General features: G+C 39.9%; 1 protein-coding gene across 1 annotated transcript; it reads right to left on the minus strand.

Moving 5' to 3' along the window:
• Positions 1-585: 585 nt before the first annotated feature.
• Positions 586-5,118, minus strand: pax1a (paired box 1a). Its single transcript, XM_080871160.1, has 5 exons — positions 4,803-5,118; positions 3,546-4,175; positions 2,373-2,506; positions 1,688-1,901; positions 586-1,208 (listed from the first exon to the last, which is right to left on the minus strand). The coding sequence occupies exons 1-5, from the start codon at positions 4,804-4,806 to the stop codon at positions 1,105-1,107; spliced, it is 1,086 nt and encodes a 361-aa protein (XP_080727286.1). The 5' UTR covers positions 4,807-5,118; the 3' UTR covers positions 586-1,104.
• Between the last annotated feature and the right edge of the window lie 18,952 nt (positions 5,119-24,070).

Here is a 24,070-nt window from a genome sequence, read left to right on the forward strand (position 1 = left end):
AGCCGAGGCGCCCAGCCAGTGGGGAGCTCTTTGGAAGTGTAGGCAGGTTATGCCTGTGTAAACACAGTAATTACCTTTCCCGGTAAGTAGTAGTACTAATCATTCTACCAATAAAGAGTATAAATCCAATCAAAACATTTTCTCATAAAAGGCAGGCTTAAACTTAATCTCTTTGTCATCGATTCAAACAGGTTACAGGTCATTAAAAGCCTCAAAAAAGGCCAAACGACGCTTTCACAGCTCTTTATTTCACCACCGCCTGGAAAACGGACAACAGTAATATCTGGCAATATCTTAAAGGCCTGTGCCATCACCAATATAGCCAAAGTTAGATTTCAGGGTCCTAATGGTAGGTTAAATTTCTGGTAATCAAAAGCATAATGATTAAGAAAAACTGGCACGAACTGGGGTGAGCCGACCATGGCACTGTCACGGGCTGAAATTAAAAGAAAACTTTACTTCAGCTTTTTCATCTGATTTCCAAATCATAAACTCATCACCTAGTCCCATAAATTAGGACTGAACCAGCTGGTGTCCTCTCATTGATCAAAAGTGAAATGATATCAGCGGCAACAACATGTGGCATTTAAGAAAAAGGCTTTATTTTTGAATATTTACAATGAAATTATAAAAATATATAATTAAAGCTTTGGCAAATATTTTACATTTAGACAATTTATATAATTTGTTCACATCGTTGAGTCACTGTAGAGTCATGGCCACAAATTAAAGATAAGATAATGATAAAAATGGCGGATTACAGACCAGCTCTGGTTTTAGGAAGAAAACATCCAAGGCGGAGGAGACTTACACAATGTTTTTTGATTTTTTTTTAAATCCTGCAATCTCAATTGGAGAATATACTGTCCAGCAACATGAAGGGTTTCAAATGAAAAACAAAGAAAACTATCAGCCAGTGCGGGGAAACACCGATACATCCATGCAAGCTTACATTCATATGGCCGCAGAGACCGGCACTCATAATGCACGTGATCTGGCCCGTGTTTAGATGCAAACAAGCCGTTAGTGTTCAGACTTACTGTCGCAGTTGTTGAAATGAGTTCATTTAAATGGTTGTGGTGACTAAGGTGTTATAATCCCCGGTTATGATGATGAGGTAGGGAGACTGAGTCCGTGCACACTGTTCAAGTCTTCATGTTGCTGCTGCTGCTGCGGCTTGCTCAGGGGACTGGGCGGTTTTCTGTCTCCTGCAAAAAACAGAAGAAATATACAGTGTGCAAATTCCCATCAGGTGATTATTTGCTTCTGTAGAATGGGTCTAAAGAGAACTGTTTTACTTAAGTTTAAAATCCACTTGCTTTCCTCAAACGAGGAACATTTTCAGACGTATTTCCTTAAAAAGTAAGTTTCCAAAGGCTAAAATGGTCTCGGGCAACTTGGCTGGCATGAAGTTGTCCAAGTCTGAAAGGTCAATATTTGATCATTGTCATACAGTTAGACTTTCTCTGGGATTGGGTGTTTACATCCGTTACGGTCATTGCTTATTGCAAAGTGTGGGTGCGTGACAAGAGAAAGGCAGGGAGAGAACCGCGTGGCCTTGTGCGGCCACCAGCTGAATACATTTCAAAAAGTAAAAAATAAAACAAAAACACAACAACAACATTTAATAAAAAAATTACAAGTAATAATAATAATGATAATAATAATATGCCTGCCTGTCCTGTACCTTCTCGGGCCTGGTGTTTAAAGGTCATCGGGGAGTGGATTTCTCCTGCGTGCATGCTCATCCCGCTGCTTGGGTGGGACAGAGCCGGGCTCTGCGTCTGCCAGTGGTGGTGGCCCGGGGCCACGTATCCGCCTGCTGGCCCACTGTACACCCCGTACTGATTGGTTGGGGAGTAAGCACACGCCGGTACATAACTAGACAATGTCGAGGAAGGCTGTGGACAGGCAGATAAGACATGCGGAAAATAAGCACAAACACACAAAATTGACAGAACTTCTAATTGCAGGCTGTGTGACAGCGGCATGTGGCCTTCGGCAGTGGTTCTGAGAAACGGTGCTTGGTGTTTGAGTGGTTTCGAATACATGTGTTTCACTATAATTTAATTTACCATGAATACGCTAAACTAGAATATATACGCGCTACTAGATTTCCTCCATCGACCATCCACTTCAAAACTCAAAAGACTCGTTTACCCAATAAAATCCCGCCTGAACGCAAAAAGAACTCTGTGGATGAGCCCTTTTTACAGTTTTGCCACAGGCCTTTGTAGCACGAGCATCTGGCATTAAGCACTTTGGACTGTTTCTTTTACAGAAAATAAATTAAAGCAATGCAAGGTGTGCATACGTGTGCAGTTTGAGTGTAGAAAGGTCACGGGCCGTGCAGTGTACCCACAGATTTTTACCTGAGCATATTTTATGTCGGCGTCAATGGCTGACTTGTCAATCCCGTTGACTGTGTGCGCGGCTGGGAAAGCTGCTCTGTTGACACTACCCCACTCCTCCATTTTTGGTGGGTATCCCTCTGTCCCAGCAATTGCTGATTTAGAGACAGTAACTTTACGTTAAAAGTGTGTAAAAATTAAAAATTCTCAGGTTTCAGAAAATCAAAAGAAAAAACAAAGGAAAGGTAAAGAAAGGAAAATGACAGGGCAGTTTCATTTAACGTCATAATTATAAAAGTAGAAGACAGGTAAACAATTTCCTCACTAACTTTTCTTGAGTATCAAACAGATTTAATTTTCAATACTGAAAAATAGTTTTCAAGACAGGATAAATATAATATTTAATACTATAATAATTATAATTACTCCAGCGCAGCTTAATAATGAGTAATAAATAAATAAATAAATACAACTGTCTTAAAAAATAAACAGAAAAAAGCTGTTCGGTTAGAAGGCAACAGCAGCTCATTATAAACATTTCTCTCCGTTTTAATGATTTTTTTTAGGTTTTATTACATAATAAAGTCCTACATGTTATTTTTTATGCGTATGAAAGACAGAGAAAATATAATTGCATAAGGTTTTGAGGAATTTGATCGAGAAAGTATATCTTTAAATAAATAAATAAATAAATAAATATATATATATATATATATATATATATATATATATATATATATATAATTTTATTTTTTAGTTCTACATATGTTTTGAATAAATTCAGTTGGAACACAACCGTAGCTGTGAGACCCAACAGTAGATGAGTAAATGAGTAAAATGAGTAAAACACCAGCAAGGCAGAGGGAAAAAAATATAAGGAGTGCTTGAATTATTAGGTTGGATGTAGCAGGTGGGCAAGGTGTTTGTAAATGTATCATCCCATGAAAAGGCCCATTGAGCGTGGCCTTACTACGTTCTGGCTGAATGGTGAAATGGAGGCCTGTGCACATTTTAATGGGCACATTGTCCCGTCTGTTGCCATAGCTGCTTGTACGCAGAGGTATGGAAACTAGTCGTGTGGAATTGCACAATAACCAGCTGTTCAAGTTTATTAAGCTCTTATTTGTAAGAGATAAAGTGTCGTGCATTTTGAAGCCTGTGATTTTAAGGATTATAAAGTGTCGTTTTCCTCACCTGTAGGATCCATGAAGGCTCGTATTCCGAGGATGTTACTGACGGTGTGCGCAGAAGGCCAGGCCCTGGAAATGCTCACATGTCCAGCCGTCACTGGTACTCCAGGAGGGCTGCCCATTTTAGTGCTAGTGGGTGACATAGTGTTGGGGTAGGAATAAGGGTATATGTGGTTGTAGGGGAGGCCTGCCTGCGCGGAGGCTTGCTTGGTGCTTTCATACTGGTTAGGCTGGGAGAGATTTCCAATCTTGTTGCGTAAAATCCTGCTGATCGAGCTAACCGACGGGACATTGTACTTGTCACAAACACCATCAGCCAAAAGCCTGTCCCGGATCTCCCAAGCAAAGATCCCGGGGTCATTTTGTTTGTAGTCCCTGATGTTTTTCACCACGTTCGGCGTCGTGACTCGGGGTTTGCTTCCACCGATGGCACCGGGTAGTATGGAGCCAGTCTCGTTGTACCTCGCTAAAATCTTGCTCACGCAGCCGTGGGAGACTCGGAGTTGCCTGCTTATATCACAGGGTCTAATCCCGAGCTGAGCCAGCTCTACAATTCTTAACCGTATGGCGTTAGGTAGAGGTCGGCCGTTGACGAACACACCGCCCAGTTGGTTCACCTCTCCATAGGTTTGCTCTGCAGGAAAAGAGAAAGATACGAGTTACGTGTTGTTACTCTTTGAGTTGAGTCCACTAATGTGATCAAAGAAAATATTACAGCGTGTTTTTTCATTGCATTTATTCTGACACATATTCAATTAAGCGAAAAAAAAAAAAATAGTGAGAGGCAAAAGCATTTTAAAATGCTCAGCTGAGACCGTTTGATGCAGTTCAGTTGTAATCCACGCCATAAACCGAGTTCATAAAGCTGATAGCTGGTTAACCTTTACTTTGCAACTATACAAAGTATATAAAGTGTTTGGCTGGGATTAGCCTCCAACACAACAAAAACATAAAAAAATGGCGAGCTCGAAGAATACAAACAAGAGCGCTTCAAAGAAACGCGTCTCACTGGATAATTGGTTCTGTGGTTAAGTTTACGATTTAAAGCTTTAAACAGGCTGTCATTCCTGCTCAGCAGTGCTGGAAAAAATCCCCCAAAGAATAAACTTGTTCTCCAAAAGGTTTTTTTTTTTATTTGCACATTATCTGAACTTGGAGAAGGGGAAAAGTTCCTTAATTCTCTTTTTACGCAGGCGTGCTGAGTTTGGATACGCTTCCATAAGCTACATGTCACTGAAGCATGCAGACGGTAAAGGCTTACCCATTTGCCTATATGTTTTGAGATGCTTGGAAATATAGGTGTCCTTTCAAATGGCTGAATGCGCCGAGCGAGATCAGAGAAGAAAAGGGAACGGGAGGAATGAGCCCCAGAAGAGAAAACGTAGACCTTTTTAAAATCCTCCGAAAGCAGCGTGCCCGCTTCTTTTTGGAAGCAAGTGCCTGCAAGGTACAATAGCGCCAAAGTGATCTTCATCCGATATATGCAATTTAGAGTTATCCCGGGAAGTCCGGAGCCTGCTGGAATTAATTTGGAGCGTCCTTCAACCCTCGCTGTTATACGCCGAGTCTCTGCTTTGGTTTCATTGGTCGTCCTGTGCTGGAAATGCTCTCAGCCAATACAAACCCCATCCGGTTTAAAGCTGCGCAGCCTCCTGACAGTTTTGCATAGAGGGAAGTGGAGACAGGGAAGCGTTTCATCCACCGTTTCTGGTAAGGACTTGTAATATGGGAGATGTAATAAGCGGGATGACAGTAGAGGTGTAACCTTGCTGAGCTCGTTCCAAGTAATTTCAGGTCTAAAATAAAATGGAGCCATTTTTAAGACATGTATTAATATCGATAACGCACGTAGTTCAGTTTGACGGTCATTTTTAATAAATGAATCTCACTCTCTTGAACGTTACAGTGTAATTGTATTCATTTAACTGAAATTGCATCAAATTTGAATGTATGAAACCAGTGACGCGTGTTTATAACAGGGAATGTGTTTGTTTTGTTTTTCTAAATTACCCCCAAAATCTCAAAATATTCTTTTAGAAGATCAGATCTGACACGTTTACAGTTTGTAGAGACTTTTTCTAACTTTTGAGATAAAACAGTTTTGCTTACTTACGCCAACAAATCTTTTTCCTCTTTTTTTATATTGTATATAATAAATAGGCTGACTGAGCAACTCTGGAGTATTTAAAGGTATTATCCCGCAGAAGCGACTCTCTTAGCCACCAGAGCGGGAGGAAACTTGCACACTTCCAGCCTGAGTCTTTTTATAAGCCAGTGTTAAGGCATCAAACATGGGAAGGGCCTCATGTAATCGATACCTCTGTAGATCGCGGAGCTCCCAGACTATGGCTTATCGACTGGATTCCACAGACATACATTATCACAGCATGTTTTCGGAGTTTCCTGAGCAAGTTTAGAAGGTATCGTTTATAAGCTCGCAAAATGTTACTTGTAAAACTTAACAGTCGACCCAATGGTAACAAGGTGTAGTGTCCCCCCCCCACACACACACACACAGACACACACACACCAATCCTCACACACAAGGACGCACGCACGCACGCACATAACCGGCCCAACCCCTCTCCTCTCTGTCTCCTGACTACGTCTCCATCCAAAGCTGAAAGCAGGACACATGGAAAGCATCACGTTAGGTCAGAGGAATAGAGTCAGGGGGGCTGGAGAAGATCGCCTGAAAGCTTCATACCTGCCACGGACACGTTTGGTTTTACTGTGGACTTTGTCTGGAGACCAAGCGACCAGATATCACAAGTCCACATGCTGCATTTCTGCATTTGCAGGTTGCAGAGCGGTGATACTGGACAAACATGAGGAAGCATCAGTTGTGTTCGTTGTTGAGTATAAATTCTATTTAAACATTATTATTATTATTATTATTATTATTATTATTATTATTATTATTATTATTATTATTATTATTATTATTATTATCCCTTCTCCGCCAGTGCCCGGCTGGCATTTCTCCCCTCATCTGGACATTGTAGGAACTGCACCGGTTCCCTCAGCACCGCCTCAGCCTCCGTATTTGAATTGGTTTCTGAATGTTGCATGGAAACAAAATATCCAAATAAGCGGCATCGATTAAAACCTTACATTTGCATTTTAGAAAAATGCTACACTGATGAGTCAGCTTTATTATTGGATACATTTACGCAGACGTTATAACACTTTTTGCGGTTTTTTTCTCCTCGGCTGACGTTGGACAGCGCTTCAGGTTTTAGTTTCCTGAACTTGAAATTGTCATAATTGCATCACGTGCATCAGTAATTATTTGGAAATACTGATAAATGATACCTTCATTTTGAAAAGTAAAAAAAACAAAACAACTTTGAATACCGGAATATGAATATATGCTGTATCACATGCACATCTTCCACTGGACTGCATTTTTATTATCTAGCGTTTGTCTCTGTGAAATATATTTATTTTCCAGTCTTGGAAATCTGAATTTCTTGGCTTCCGAGCTTCTCGTTTCTCAAATTCAGATGTTTAAAATGATACTGAAGTCAGAAATATGCACGGGAGCGACCTGATTTTCTGCCGCGTAAATCCAGGATGGGTCAGTTAGATAAGAGGCTTCTAGGTCGAGGTCGGTGGTGTGGCTGTATTACAGGAATAAACGAGATTTGACTAAATTGTTTGAATTATTTGTATCCTGTGTTAATGTGTTAGACTGTTGGAACATTTTCTCTCCATGAAAGTAAACCGCAGCTGCTGCAGGTCTACATTTTGCACGCATGTCAGGTGTACGTTGAACCGTCTGACTTTGTCAAGTGTGACAAAACAAAGCAACCTTGAACCGCCCCCACGTTTTTTTTCAGGAGTCACATTGTATCATGTATATTCATAAAATACATGCCCACATAAACATAAATAAATAAACCCAAAAAAGTGCTGTTCAATATCCAATATTTAATTTTAGATCTGAATTTTTTACTCAATGTATTTTGAGGAGCAGTTTGCCCGTGACTACTGTGACAGGTGCGTGGATATTTTCAGATGTTTTCATTTAGCATGAGCATTGATAATGGGGATAATTTGAAGAACAGCAATAAAATTCACGTTATTAAATTCTGTGCAAAAGCAGCTTTTAGTGTGTGTTTACCTTAATTTTTATTCTAGTTGCAGTGCGTAAGACGAAACTGCAACGTGCAGCATTATTGCGCATTAATGCGTCTAAAGCAGGCTTTTACTGTGAAGAGAAACAAGTGTGATCCGTAGATTAGATATCTTTCCACGGGGAAATCATTAAATGTATTTAGTCTGTATTAAATCCTGCTGAAAAAAGTCAGCCTCTGTTCAGTCTCTTTTTATGCCACCCGTACGTGATGACTTGGGTGTGAGAAAACTTAATTTCATTTAGACCTGCCTTTCGTTTAAACAGGCCTCATTGCATTATTGTAAATGTTCTAAAATTTAACTTGAGAACATGATTTATCATAAATATTTGATTACCTGCGAGCATATATAAAATAAAACGAAGCAAAAAGAAACAAAAAGAAAGTACAAAGGTCTCCAGGGTGTATATTTTCCCTCCAAATCGCTTTTAGATCAAACGCAAGTTATCTCATCCAACTGACACCTGACACCCGTAAGGTGCAGCGACCCCGGTCGGTAAATATTGATGCTGGTTTTAAGTGGCATCAAAGGATTCGCTTCCTCGGGTGTGCTTTGTCTTTAAAGTTTTAAGGTGAATTTAAAGTTATATTTTTCGTTGTCTTAGAGGGGCCTAAAATGTTGGAGTATGGTTTTCGTGTGTGTGCGTTGGAATTTAGTGATCTGTCAGAAGCTGTTGTACAATTGTACTCCTTTGTAAATGGGGGAGAAAGCTGAAATTAATGAAGAATACCTAGCATTTTCGTGTGCATGCACAGTAATGCCTCTGTGCAAGTCTAACGCAACCCAGGCCTCCTACTGGCTTCTTGGAGTGAACAAAAAATGCAAACACATTTACGTGATGAGTACGTGATGTTTACATTCACCCTAAAAAGTGTGCAACTGTCTCATCTCTCACCAGGTACCAGGACCCCCTATCGTGCCACCTATAGACACCCCTGTCTTTCCCATTTCAACAAAATCAGTCGGCTATATTTTTTGACATGGTTTCAATTTTCTTTCCACAACCGAGCGAGCCATATTGTTTTATTGAAGAGCTTTTTGTGTGTGTCTACGGTTTTGATTTAGTGTTTGTGAGTTTAGTGATCTCAGCCCTAAATATGGAAATTATTAGTCAGGGTCCAGCCTGCTCGCTTTGAGCACACCAGGAAGAAGACTGCAAGTTTAAAGCAAAGTGTCAGAGAAAGTCCTGAACAGAAAAAAATAAATACGCACCATTTGTTTTTTAAATTAATTAACTTATCTTGTTTATATTTGTGCCTGTTGTTGTTGTTGTTTGTTCTGGTTCCATAAAAGTTTTGACTCAACATTTGCCTCTTTTTCAAAATATCACTTGTGCGTGATTTAGAATATTTTTAGCCTTTCACGGGTTCTGTGTGGTAAGAAGCCCTTTTTGCTCATTATAGGAAAAGGGGAGAAATCAATGTTTTTCTGTTGAAAGCCAACCAAGCTCAACCTGTAAAGAAACACAGATTCCTTGGTAAACTATCCCCCTCCTTTACAAAATAAAGTTTGTCCATTCCTATCTGATCTAGAGGCGGTGATGTGTAGTTTCTTTGTGCTCCTGCTGGTGAAGTTCTGCTAAAAGGAGGCTGGGAAGGCAGCAAGCTCAGTTCTTTTATAGCCGCAAGACCCACTCTGAGCTGCAGAAGACGCCTAATGAGGGTGTGCAGCAGTGCCATGTGAGACATGCCAGCTTTTACCAGGCTGGATAATTGCTCGTGACCTTCACTAAACATGTCTCAAGTGTCTGTGTGTTCTGAACGTACTTCTAATTGTTACATTGAGGGCAACGTCTTAGGATTACACACTCATTGTGAGTGTTTTTGGATGGAAGCCCAGGAAAGTCAAATGTTTTAATTCTGTTTACAATGGGGAGGTGCATTTGTAGCTTGATCTGATGGCATTTATGCTTGAATTAAATGAGCTATGGATGCTTTCTGCTTGTAGTTTACACATCTCAGTGACTATAAAGACTACCAAAACTTTTCAATTAGTACGTCTTAACGAGCTATTTTGTTTTTCTTACTTACTCCACAAGTATGTCATTTTCCTATGGAAAGAGTTCCTTCTGAAATAGGTGGGCTGAATTTGTTTTCATGCCACTGCTTGTCCTCAGTAACTCATACCAACCCCTAACAGCCCTGCTGCATGTCAGGGACAAACTTGGTTTTCATTAAACTGGAAATTATAAGAAACAACAAAAAATACAAAGAAACTAGTGAAAGTATTAAAAGAAATCACATATTTTACAAACTAACTTATTTGAGCTCTCAGTGCAGGTTTATTTAAAAAATTATTTACTCAAAATTACACCACAGGTAAACGTGTTACCTTTTTAATATGACCCACCACTTAGCATCAGTAGCAGTCAATACGGCACAGGACACAAAATAAAAACTATACCTGGGTCTTCATTACACTGGGACAGAGCTCAAGTTACTGGAGCTGTCTCTAAGAAATCTGTTTTTTATTTATACTGTCTTATTAAGTTAAAAGAAGTTAAAATTGTTAAGCTAACAGAGACAATGTAGCATTACTATTTGATTTGTGTTTAAATTTGGCAACTTAAAATCATCTTGGCTCGAGTATCAAGCAAAAACGAATCTTTATGGAAAGCGACGCTTTAAGCAAAAAGAAATGCTGACAGTGTTTCTAAACAGCCTCTTTAGATGCCACAGCGGCATTCATACGTAATGGAGAATTTATATTTAGGTAAGATTAAACTGTAAGCCGTCGACTTCCTTTTTGTAGCAGCTGCATTTTCTGGAAGACTATAATTTGAATGCAGAATAGTAATTTCTCTGGATATGAAAAGGTGCCTGTGTTTATTGTGGTGTTTTTAATTAAGATAGAGCACATTACTTCTAAATTAGAAGCCATAAGATGACAATCTGCTCAGCAAAAGATAACTTTGCTCAACAGCATATCCATGCTAAGCATCTGCTAACAAACTAATGAAGATGTGACCGAATTGCTTTATCAGATATGGCTTCAAATTACTTACAGAAAGATCAAGAGGTCAAACTTTGAGTGTGTCACACTAATGCCAGAAATGATTGTGCAGACAATACGTGCCATAACTATAATACTATAATATAGTCTGCTGTTTATTTTTGCATCTGTTTCTGTCTCTTTGGGAACCATTCAGCTGTATTTTCTTTTGGAGCAGAAATATTTGGTGAGACTTTAGATTGTGCAGAGTCATTAGAGGCCACAGTCTCACTCCTATGTTTCATCTCACATGGCTATACAATAATAAAGCAGAGTGAAGGGCTCCCTCTGTGCATAAGCAAAGTAGTGATGATTGTTGAAGAAGTGAAACTCTCTTGCGTGTACAGTTTGATGCTCCTGTGTCCACTCACTTATGCCCTGTTGTTCTTTTTTGGTGATTCAAACGGTCTGAAACACCCGCAGGAACCAAATTCAAACTGCTAAATAAACAATATAGTCAAATATTTAAAAAATGGCAAAATCTTTTTAACGGGATTTGTTTTCTGACATATTTCCAAAAGCGCTCATTTGAATTGTTACTACATCATTAACACTCACGCTCACAGTCTGTCCAGTCTGTTCTGCCATAAAACTTTTCTAGGCATTGTTTTATGCACCTTGTACTGCCATGTATGGTTTTTGTTTGCAAGTGGGGCTTTGCTTGGCTGGATCTGTTGTCAATTAAGGAGGAGCCTTAATTACTTTTGGAGCACTTGAGACTGTATCCATGGCTGCTGCTGATTCATGCCTGCCCTACTTGGAAATCAGCCCAGGGAGTCAAAAACACTGGGTCACATGTGGAAACTGACATTAACCTTGTATGTTGAATCCACAGTACTGCTGTAATGTTTTTGATTAGCGTTTAACCTTTTTATTTTGTTCTTTGTGTTCTCAGATGAAAGCTTTGCTCGGCTAGAGCATTAGGATATCTGTAATTAAAGCAATGATAATTATCACCTCAAAATGAGCCTCTCTTGAGCTGTAAATCCAGTCAATTGTTGGGATTGCAGCTGCGCCAAAAATCTGTGCTTCTAAGTTTAAGAATGCCAGATCTATAATGGAAAATTCTGAAAAGGGACATTCAAGGTCTTCTATCGAATGCAGTGTGATGTTGTTTTCTGCCAAACCAGAAATCAAGGCCTTGGATGGGCCTTTTTTATGTCAGGGATAGGGGTACTGTATAATTTCTGACAGTTGCTCCTTTTAAGATTAATGGGCTTATGAGAACCATGTGTCTTCTTCCAAAAGCCAAGCTCAGTGTCAGTCAATGTTACCAGCATGGTCATGTTGTCCTGACAAAAAGAAATCCCAAAGAGATTCAATATTGGTGTCACAACACTGGGCAATCAGAATCTGCCTTTTGAAGGTTGCAGGAACACACAGGCTGGTAGTTACAAGGTCTTATTTTATAATTGTCACAAAAACTAAAGTCATTAATTTACTAATATGTGAATCCTAAGTGACACAGGTCTTCTTCCCTTCAAAATAGTTTATAGAGGTGCAGGGATCTCTCCTTGTACTCTATCAGTTCACTGACCTCACTGAACCACAGCCAGATGCTTATAAATACGTTCCCTTATTTCTACTCTTGCGTAGATGCCAGTTGGGCCGGGAAGCGGGTTTGTTTTGGGAGTTCTCAGTATTTTTCAGCCAGGGCATGCTTTCACGTTTCTAATAAGAGAACTGTGCTGACTTCCTGAAATGCATATGCATTCCTACTTGTGGTCGTCTGTCATGGTGGTGATCTGTTGAAAGCTACCAAACCCGAGTCCAGTGTCCGTATAATGAGGACTTGTTTGTCCCAGCACTTGAGGATTAATCAGTGGACGTCTCTCCTCTACGAATTGTGGTGCCGTACTGCAGGAGTCGACATTCAGCAGAGAAAATGTGAAAACTGACTCCAGTCTGGGTAGGTGAGGAGTTAAGTCTGCGTCAAACCATGTCAGAAACTCAACCCACATGATTGTTTTTTGGTCACATCTGGACACATTGCTTGTAGAAAATGCATGTGTAGCTTTTAGTATGCAGGGATCCCTTATGTCCCTTACTAATTTTCCATATTCTAAAGCTAATTATGTGGCATTAACATGTTAATCATGCTGAGTAAAAAACACTTTAAAAAAAGAAGATCAGGCTTATGAGCGGAGATCACTTCAACCTAAAAGGAGTGAGTGAACTTAGCTCACTCATGCTGGTGGTGAAATGTCTGACATGTTTGTACTGAGTAGGGACAGACAGGCCTGCAACCAAGCCTGGACTTGCTGGCCAAGAAAAAGCCCCTCATTGCTCCCCCATTTTCCTCAACATGCCCCTTCCTGAATGAATGTGCTGCGTAGCTTTGCCTATTTAGTCACTGCATGCACAATAATGAGCAAGCGTGCAAAAATCTGCACATAAGAGTGCATATAAACTATGATGCATGTGCAATTCTGTGTTTGTAAAGCAGTAATGCAGTAAAGACATAACGCTGTGTGATTTGTACATAGCACACTGCATACAAATATACTATATTTGATTGAAAATAGGTTTGGAAATATATTTTAAAATATGCACTGACTTTTAATGTGTTACTAACAAACATGTGTCATAAATAAATGCTTTTAAAAAGCCATCTCACCACTCACCACCATTTATTTCGCAAAAAGACCACCTGAGCCTGTCTGATGTAAAGTTGGGAAAGTTGTGCCAGAAGTTTTTAAGAAATCTCTGTATGCAAGGTGCAAGGTTAAAAAGCACACAAACATAATCGTGTAGTGGAAAATAGTATGTTGTTTTGCAGCTAAACTGTGTTCAGCATGTCTAAGCAAGAGGAATGTCCAGTGATTGAAATCAAGCTGACATGCAACTGAACATTTGTGTCAACAAGAAAGCATTATGCTCACTTAAATAAAAATAAGAATAATTCTTCTCTGTTCTTATAAACTTACAAAGTGTAGCAAAAAACAAAGCAAAAACAGAGAAATGATCCGATGAATTGGGAATGTTTCGTCATTATTGAAATGTGTTGAGCCCTGGTGCCCTGTGCCTTTCACCCAAAGACAGCTGGGATAAGCTTCAGCTCCCCTGCAACCCTGAATTTAAAGAAAATGGTTAAGAAAATGAATGGATGGATGATGGAACTAAATGTGTTGGAAGAAAAAATATTGGTAAAAAGATTTTCTTTATCCCAAAAAGTGCAATTTTTTAAAGTAATTATATAAGGCCACTGAGACAGCTGAAAGGATAAACAGTGTAGCTGAATTACTACGGTAATCATTTGTGGCAACAGCCACGAGCAAGATCATGATTTGTGTCAATATACCGTCGAGATCAGCTGTAATAATGATTGTATGTGTGGCAGAGCCCACATGTGATGATGTTATTTGTTGGAACAACTTTGGAAAATGGAAAATGTAAAACCGCGATTGCTCAATGCAGTGTTGATGTAACCATATTTGAACTGTGTACACCCATATCCAGCTAATTATGGGCTTGGTCAGAGATCACATTGAGCTTCCTAGAAGACTCACGGTGTTACGAGATGTCAAGGAGAACTTCATCCAGTCTAATTAGAGGACATTTAGCCTCCACAGAAATTTGCTACATACGGAAATTATCGGTGCCATTATCGTGCAAACACTCTGGTATTTTGATCCACTAAAGACAATTTATTCAAGATGATGAATTAAGTTTCATGCTGTGTAGTGTTATTTTAAACGGTTTTAGTTGTCACAGAACAATTGTCAATGGATATTCTGAAAGAGTGGAAACTTGTTGTCAACAACTGTGTTGATAAATCAAAGCCTCTCTGGTCTGATACGTGATACAATTATCTAAACTGAGAGGTTTATGAGGAGATTTTAAAGTGAGCCCATATGCTGCAGACCACAACCTGCTGCCACATCTCCAAAACATTCAGCTCCATGCTCAAGTGCTTCCTCCCCTGAAAAAAAGAAAAGAAAAAAAAGCTCCAGACCTCCCGTCCGAGATAGAGAAACAATTACAACATCAAACGAAAAGTGCACAGCACACTTCGCAGATGAGAGGGTTGAGTCTTTCCCTGGCAGTGCAAAGTGTTACTGGCTGAAAGCCCCCTTTACTTAAATAGATGTCAAGGATTTCCCCATGACGCAGTGCACAGGATACTTAGCCAAAGGCAAGAGGATAAAACAAAGCTTAGGCATTATTGTTCTTTGTCACTCTAATGACGAAGAACATACAAAGTCTATTTTTTATGGATGAAATATGACTACACAAAATCCAGGAAATAATACTCCAGCTTTACTTTTGAGTTATTATATTTTTTGCTTGTCATTTTACACTTTAGTCTCTATTGACTTACCCAGATTGCTTTAATCACAAACCTAACATGCTTACAACCGCCTACCCATCTCACCTTAATGGTGTGATATGTGGATGAATACATACATTTACTGGCTGCTGTATTAGGGACTCCTCTTAACCTGCCCATTAACACAAATTTTATTTAAGCAATCACATGGCAGCAGCTCGGTGTGTTGAGGCATGTAGACGTGGTCAGGATGACCTGCTGGAGTTCAGAATGAAGCTGCTGAAAAAAAGAAAAGTGATTTAAGTGACTTTGAACTTGGCGTAGTTACTGACCAACCCCAGAAGGGCTGGACTGACTGTTTGAAAAACTGCTGATCTATTGGGATTTTCCCACAAAACCATCTCTATGGTACACAGAGAATAATCTGAGAAGAGAAATTTCCAGTGAGCAGGAATTCACTGAGCAAAAAAGCCTGTTGATGCCAGACGTCAGAGGAGAAGGTACAGGTATCTTCGACTTAAATAACCACTCGTTATTGCCATGGTATGCAGAAGAGCATCTCTGAAAACACAGGATGTCAAACCCTGAAGCAGTAGAAGGGTGGCATCCCTGGCATATGTCGCTAGAAAACAGAGGCTACAATTCACACAGTCTCTCCAAAATTGGACAACAGATGACTGGAAAAACATTGGCTGGTCTGATGAGTGGTTCAGACTGCTGCTGGTGGGGGTATTTTCATGGCCCACCACAGCTTACCTGACATTCTGACCATCCCTTTGTGATCACAGACCTTCTGATGGTTGCTTCCAGATTATTATATGCACACGATTCCTTGAAATTATGTTGGAATTACTGTATCTCATATTTTTTTAATCAATTATTCAAATGGGATACATATTCCATTTATTGGGAACCGCTTTCTGTCGTGGACTGATACACATTTGCTGTTCTAGTGTTCCCCAAGAGAGCAGGGATTGGACCAAATTACCGTAACAGTGATTTATATAATGAAGAAACATGGTAACAGCCCTGTGGCACAGAAGGATATATCAGGTGACACTACAGAGGGAGTACTGGCCCTGGTTTATCGTTCAATTATCGTCTGCATAGATTCACTGATCAGTTTTTGTCTGTATTTAAAGATGCAACTCTATCATGCAAATCTATGAGCAGCACATCAGGCGTCTATGCTTCAGCTCTACTGAAGAACTGTCCTGTGGTCTGATGACTGTGGACAGTGTGACCAACCAGCTTGTTTTCAGCACACAGTTCAAAAGCATGACTGCAGTAAACTGGAGCACGTGGCACATGTATACAAATTTTACAGAAGCAGCTTATGCTGCCATCCAAAGACTCTCTTTCTCTCAAGATATTGCTTATTTGAGCAAAGCAATATAAAAATTACATGCATACACTTTAGAGTCATGGCTTTTTAGCAAATGAGCGTGGGTGCTAAACCTGTGTGCCTGCAGTCCAGACTTGTCTCCTTGGTGAATACATTTTTGTGTATTACAAAAAAGTACAGGAGGCCTGGAAGTGTTACACAGCTGAAAAGGAGTGGAAAATATTTTGTTTTCAAAAATACATCAACTGGTCCCCAGAGTTTCTAAATACTTACAAAGTGGTGATAATAAGGGATGTTATAATTCTGTCAACCCCGCTTTTCACCCAACGACAGCCGGGACTGGCTCCAGCCCCCCGTGACTATGAATTCTAAAAGAAAATAGACAACATGTTTTGTCATGTTTTAACATGACAATATTTTTTTCCATTTCATTTATATTTTTATGTCTACATTTAGTGTATTTAAAACATGATAAAATAGGAACGACACTTGACCCAAGAGCAGAATCCAGAAAGATGGCAGTTTGGAGGCAAGAGTTTGGCTCTCCGGGTTAAACTGATCACGAAATGAAAGTATGAAAAGCTGGTAGGAGAAGACTATCCGGCAACGAGGGGAACGATGCGTGAGCAGAGAGCAGACAGGCGAGTCAATCCTGGCAGAGTCGGTGCTGAAGAGCTGGATAAAGTCAGACAGACACAACAGACAGGAGAAAGAACTGAACGTAAACCAGTGGAGATAAGGGGGTTACAAGGAATTCAGCAATAACAAGAAAAACTGGACTTGTGCTCATCAGTGAGCGTATGTGTCAGTATCACCATGCTGGTGAACTGAACAATAGAGACTGACACCCACAACTGGTGTTTATAAACTGCAGGATCCCCGACGAGTCTCAGGTGTGAGAATCTCAGGTGTGCAGGATGCATGGCCAGATAATTACACATGCCACGCACAAACAAACACACAAAGTTTGTTAGTAAGTGCTTCAGTGACTCCACATTTGAACCTCTTCTTCAGCACTATTATATGTGTATACACAAGGAAGTATTTTCACTTACTTTCTTTACTCTGTGACCCCATAAACAAAGTAAATAATAACCTTTCTTCTTTTTGTTAAGGAAAAGCATTACTCTACAAACAAAACATCTCACTGAGCAGCTCACCAATAACAGCCACAAGATATTTCCATTTCCATTATGGCTGAAAATGTCATTCGCATTCAAAGGTGCTAGCACCACCTGATCTGATTTTGTGGCACACCTACACACCACCTTCAGCTTTTGACTATCATAACACATAATACAGGAAAGATAAGTCATTGTCTGGTATTTCTTTAGCAGTGTTGTGACCTGTGAGCCGTCTGAAAGTGATACTCGCTCTTCAGACACTGTTTGACTAAACCAAGCGAGATGTTATTAGCACTCTGCTGTTAAAATGTTTGAGTTTAAGCTAAAAATGGATTTATCACTGTCTGCCTGTCTTCAAATGATTCATACCGAGCCATTCTCTGTCCTCTTTTGCTTTTTTCTGAACTGGAGCCAAGACAAGTGCAAGCAAGTTCTGGAGGACAGGTTTGATTGGCTACTGTTAATAGTTTTCTTTCTCTGCATACAGAGCTCGGGGCAGACACCAGGTTTTTCCATGTGAATGGAGCACAAATCTGAGCATAAACCTTTTTAAAGCTAAAGCAACATCATTTGTTACAAAGGGATGTTTTGCAAGCTCGTTAGCAGTTGCTTCTAAAAATGTGAGTTTACTCTCAGTGATTAGATGCACAGTGAAATAAGTCTGTCTTGACAGAGGCCGCACACCTTTAACCACCCTGCCCTACAACTAATTGGCTGGCTACGCAATGTGGGAGAACCAGCTGGTGTTAGAACTTTCCCCATAATTCTGATATGTAAAGACATTCATACCACATTTCTCTTTACTTCATAGCACTCTGGGTCATATCAAGTTCCATGGAGAGAATGCAAATAACTGCGATAACATCGACAAGATGGTGCAAAGTGATGACACGTTTGCAGAATCAGCCTGTCTAACGAGGCCTGGGTCACGGGTGGCTGAGAAAGCGTAGTTGGGTCGTTCGTGTCATCATCTTTAAGCACCGACGAGAAAGACTCGGCTACACATTTTTCTGGTGAAAAGGCTGCCGAAAGCAGATGGTTCTGCTGGGGGGAGAGCTGCATCGTAACTTGTGCAAATCTCAATAACTGGAGCTAAAGAGCCACAAATATCCTGTCAATGATAGGTTCAAGCTGAGTGCAAATGTAAATTTCAAAGAATTAATTTTCAATGAACTCCATATAAACTAAAAATGAAAGTATTAACGACATGTCAGTTGGCCTTCCTGACCTTTTAACTAATAATAAGCCAAAGAGCCGTGAGCTAATAACTGGAGCAGCAAAATTATGACTGTCGGGCTGAAGACAACTCCATTCTTCTCTCCATTTAGTCTGCAATGACATCAAACTGAAACACTGCAAACACTGATTTGATGCTTTTTTTTTTTTACAGTTTGTTAGGTAAGTTTGTTTCCACGGTGAAAGACGTATTTGTTTCTAGAAAATATCACAGTCGCATTCCTATTATCTCTTTTGTCAGATGCCAAATACCCATAGCAATATGCTTTAATTTTTCCAGAGTTTTCCTTCATCTTTGCATGACACACACTGATAGATGGTGAAGTATTAAGAAGGGCAGAGAGAGAGATGGGGGGCCAAAGAGGGCGGAAAGAGAGCATGGCTGAGCTTTATTGCCAGAGCGACAGAACAGAGACCTTGGTGTGAACTCTCTTTTGGGGGGTTTACATATAAACACGTTCAACATGCAGGTGGAAATATGGGTCTGTAGGGGTAAATAAATAGTCTTGGTTTGGAGTTTGGGACATTTTGCAAACAATGGAATTTTTCAGGTAAACTTGGACTTGAAAGCTCCTTAGAAATGAAACTACTTCTTACAATCTGTTCATTACATGGATAAAACACCTGGGGCCTCAAACATCTGCAAATTAACTTTAAAAACTTTTTTCCTAAAAACTGATTTAAACTAGAACCAAAAAAGTGAAATCGTGAAGAATTCACCCAGGTGAGTTTTTTCTTCTGTGATCCAGTATATTTGTAAATTTCAAAATTGCTCTACAACCCTTCTGTCGCAGACTTGAGTGCAACCTGGTACAAACACGCCACCACCTGGCCTAAACTGGGAGTTGCTCACTCGATTATTCACCTGCAAGACGCAACCTTGATCTTATGTTTTCTTCTGAACTTACTCAGAAAGCCTTTTCTGTGAAAGAAAGACATTGTGACCTCAATCACTTCCACCTCAGCCATGCACTGCCGCTCATATCTTTCATCGTTTCAGTTTATCATCCAGTAGATGGCAGCATAGGCTCATATAAAAGTATATTTCGGGTCCTTGTCCTGTGAAAGCAAGATTTCCTCAGTGTATATTCTTCCCATTTTTACTTTTTCTGACTTTAAATTTTTGCATCTCATTCTGTAGTAACCTGTTTGCGCAGCTCTTTGTCTCTGTCTTGGTATAAAACTGCATTAAAATGTCTTCAAAATAAAAGCAGAACATGTAGAGGGGATCTAAATTGAAGAGATTACCAGATGGTGGCAGTCTTTACCCATTTTCCGACCAGGTTTTTTATCGCCTTCTCTTTATGTGTGCAGAGTGAAGAAAACAGAATAACTCAAATTAAAACTCAACTGTAGTTTTGTAGTTTCACTTAAAAAAAACATGACAGATATATTCCTGAGAATGATGCGTGTCTCAGCTGTGCCACATATGTACAGTCCATAGCTAAATAAGTGCAGGCATATTTGTATCATTAGAAAACGGTAATGGCATGTTATAGATCCTGCTGTTTAATTTCAAAGTCTTTTAGGTTGCACAAAAATTTTGGTAGCTGATATAATTTGGTACAGCCGCAAAAGGAGTTCACGTTGCCAAGGACTTCTCTGGATTAGAATATGATACAAGTGCTGAAAAATTTGACCCCGCATTGTCATTGTTAATCACTGAATCTCCTTTCATGAAAGCATCTCAGCTGCGGGACAAAAGGATACAGAGACCACACATTTAGTTCGGAGAATGTAATATCTCCAAATGTCTCAGCAGAACCGCAGCGAGAAGTTGAAAAGACACCTGTGATTGATGTGACACTGTATGAAAAAAATATTGACAGCTAAGCCCACATTCCTCATCGGGTTCGGCGGTGTCAGCTTCCTTTTCTCGCCATCCTTCATCTGCTCAACCCTCGTCCCCTTCACGATGAAAGTCGAACAAATCTGCTGACATTGATCCTGTCTCCTCGGCTGGCCTAATTTCATTTCAGCCTGAGAGAGACGGCTATCTCCAAAGATCTTGACAGACAATTGTATTTACTATTTTCTTTTCACAAGCCAATAAAGGGGGAGCAGTTATTGCATCAGATTATATGAAAAACCGTTTAATGATTCCAATTTATAACTCTAGACTGAATAATGATACAGTTAAGAGCTGACAGGCCATGATAAATGAAGGCTCATATAAAACATATTTAGTGTGAAGAATGGCTGGAGATGAATTGCGCAGTGATACAAACTCATGATAAAGAACAGTAAGAGCCACTAGAAGACTTAATAATGTGCTATTCATTTTGAAGTGATTTTGCTGGTTAATAAAATAGCACAAATTAAAAATATATTTATTGTGGAAAGATGTCTGGGAATATTGCCCCCATGTCTCCATACACATCTACCCGCACCCACTGTAATCGGCGCCTATCTCTTTAGACTGAACCCATCAAGTCCTCTGCGTCTCTTTGCATCACCGCTGACTCTCGGTGCACTTCACTGTCACTGAGTTGCTTGATTTAGTGCACACATGCTATATGATTTCTTCCCCAGTATATATTATCAGCTTGTTCCAGGAGCGACTAGCGACATCGTTCGCGACACTGTTTGGACTAGACTGTTAAAATTTAAACCCATAAGACTGACAGATAGATCAAAGCTAAATTATCAATGGGGCTTATTGTACAACAAGTAAACGATTATGCAAATGGATACGTTTGCGGTGTCAGACACATCCGTTAATATGCGACATCCTTGAATTGCAGAGGCAAAAATATACATTCATCATTCACAGGAAAGGACTAACATGCATTCACGGTTGCTGAATGTTGTGAAAAACCATGGTCAAGTGGTGAACCTTTTAAAATCATGGTCAAGGACCAGAGTCTATAGACAATGGTGGTGGGCCAGTGAATTTGTAATATCTTTTCACACAGAGATAGATGTTGAACCTACCAGATACAATGTCCACCCCTCTTCCTATGCATCAAGATCCTATTCTGGTGTCAAAGGTGCTTTGATAGAAAAGGCTCTAAAAGTGCCTTTGTGTTCTAGCTATGGAGAGCAGAGTTACACTCATTTTTTTTTTTGTATTATTATTTTGTGAAGAACAGCAAACGTGATGTATCAAAAGGCCTTGATAGAAAAGCAACCACTTTAAAAAATGGAAGAGGAAACAATGACTCTCTCCATCTTCAGGTGGCTGTCCAGACATACATACGCTGTCCTCATTGTTGCAGGGTAATTTGTGGACAGCAAGGATGAAAACACGACTTCTGTACAGAGCTGATGATCACATGTAAATGAGACTAAGGTGTACATAACATTTGTTGAACACGAAACGAGAAAATAAGTCAATTATCCCAGGATCGTGCTGACACTGAACACCTGAGACAGATGCAGCAGACCCTGGTCTAGTCTGCTGTACTCCATCAAAGGATGGTGATGATACGGGCTGCACACATCAAATGACTGTTACATGAAGTCATATTTAAGATGGTATCGGGTTTGGCGTACTGTATACTGTACAAATCTGATTAATTTTGTTTTTTCCTTGTAACGCTAACGATTAGCCAGGATGTTGTGTTTAGACTTTGCTGCAATAAAATCAAATTTTCAGAGAAATTCGATGCGATGAGATCTCTAGAAATCCAGTCCAGAGAAGAAACTCATTTTGGCTTTGGAATGGAGTAACACCAGACTTCCCTGCTCATTCAATCACTTTGTTTTTTGATGAAGTCTTGATAATCATTGACTGCATGGCCTATGAAAAAAAAAAATCCCGATGACTTTGGTGACCCTTTGATTTGCCCAAGTGTTACCAGAAGGTGAACATTTTCAGGTTTTCTATGAAATATTTCGACAGATGCAGCACTGGCAGGCTTCAATTTATTAATTCTGTCCAAAACCTTCTAAAGCGGTGACATTCTCAACAGAGTTAAACTTGTCTGTGAATATTAGCAGTCTAACAAGGTAAATTGCTACGGGCCATATTGTTCTCATGTAAAAACACTACTTAGCATGTTTATTTTTCACTAACTGAGCAGACTAAGACTTACATACAAAAATATATTATTGTACCTTGCTGGAGCATTTTAGTACCACAACCATTCTATGCACAAAGTTTCCAATTTTTAGTTTTCTAGGATTTTTTCTACGTGGTGTGATCGTTTACTGATTAATGTGTGCAGATGTGTAATGTGGACTTTTACCAAAATGTTAGCTTAATCCTCTCATAAAGCATAAATTCTCTCTTGTTAGGTAAAATTTTGGAAACACGTACATATGATTAAGGTGTACCTATCTTTGATACAGCAATCAAAGAATTAATCTAACTGTAGTTGGTTGTATCCAGCCCGTAGCTCATAAAAATGAGAGACGTGGACATCCGTGAGACATAGATGCAATCACCTGACTGTTCCAGAGTCCGGCTGAGCTCTTTGACCTCTCAGAGCCATCTTAGCAACTCCCTGAGTCCTCATCGCTCCGGACACCCACACTCTCCTTTTTTGCCACCTCTTTTAGGCCTCCCACCCAGACCCTCACTACTTGGAGAAGACCCCAATCCAAGGATCTCCTGAAAGGGCTCTGAACTGGCCTTTGTCTGGACCTACTGCAGTGTCCCTTTATTTACACAGTCTTTAAAGCTATATGTTCTCTTGTCTCTTAATTGCATTGGCCTTTGCTGCCCCTTGGTCAGTCAATACCATCTCTCCGATGACATCAGCAGTTCTATTCAGCAAGGCATTTCGAGGTGATGGGTGTTTTGTGGGAGAGCTGGTGGGAATGAGTTGTGCAAATTTGGACCTGCAGCTTTTTGTCATTGTTAACCTTTTTCATGGTTAGATTTTATATTGCATTGGTGTGGTACATGTTTGTAAACCTTCAACATACATAGCTATCTATCCATGTCCTTGCATTTGTTAATGAACATCACAAAAGCAGTTTAGGAGAAAAGGGTGTTTTCTTCTGCTGCATGCCAGCTGGCCTTACATATAGACTCCAGCACTCCAGCAATCCAGGTTTATAATGTGCAGTGAGCTCACCTATGGACATAGGTGAGCTCACTGCACATTATAAACCTAGCAGCAATCAGTGCCATCCAAACAATTTTGCTGACCCTTAACTCAGGAGGAGAGCAGGAAAGAGAAGAAATTGACATGCCTTTACCACTCCTGAGTGTGTGTGACCAAGCACATTAATCATAAGAGGTCTAACCCTCTCCTGTGTCCAATTCAGCGATGATTCTCTAGTGCAGCACCATGGAAATGTTTAGACAGAGCCGGACATAATTATCTTTTTGTGTACTTTAATAAGGAGACATCCGAGTGCTCCGATGATAGGGGCACACGCGCCACAAAACTACCGTACAGTGATATTATCCCCTTCATTCGGTGTAATTAAAACATAAATAATTAAATGCCACTAACTAACATAACTGGTAT

The sequence above is a fragment of the Rhamphochromis sp. 'chilingali' genome, assembly GCF_963969265.1.
Source record: "Rhamphochromis sp. 'chilingali' genome assembly, chromosome: 21".
Lineage (NCBI taxonomy): Eukaryota > Metazoa > Chordata > Actinopteri > Cichliformes > Cichlidae > Rhamphochromis > Rhamphochromis sp. 'chilingali'.

What these genes read in the sequence shown, in the direction of transcription:
- pax1a (XM_080871160.1), bottom strand. An exon ending in AGCCTTCATGGATCCTACAG is followed by an intron (nt 2,507 to 3,545) that starts GTGAGGAAAACG and finishes TCTCTAAATCAG; the next exon opens with CAATTGCTGGGACAGAGGGA. An exon ending in CCGACATAAAATATGCTCAG is followed by an intron (nt 1,902 to 2,372) that starts GTAAAAATCTGT and finishes GCCTGTCCACAG; the next exon opens with CCTTCCTCGACATTGTCTAG.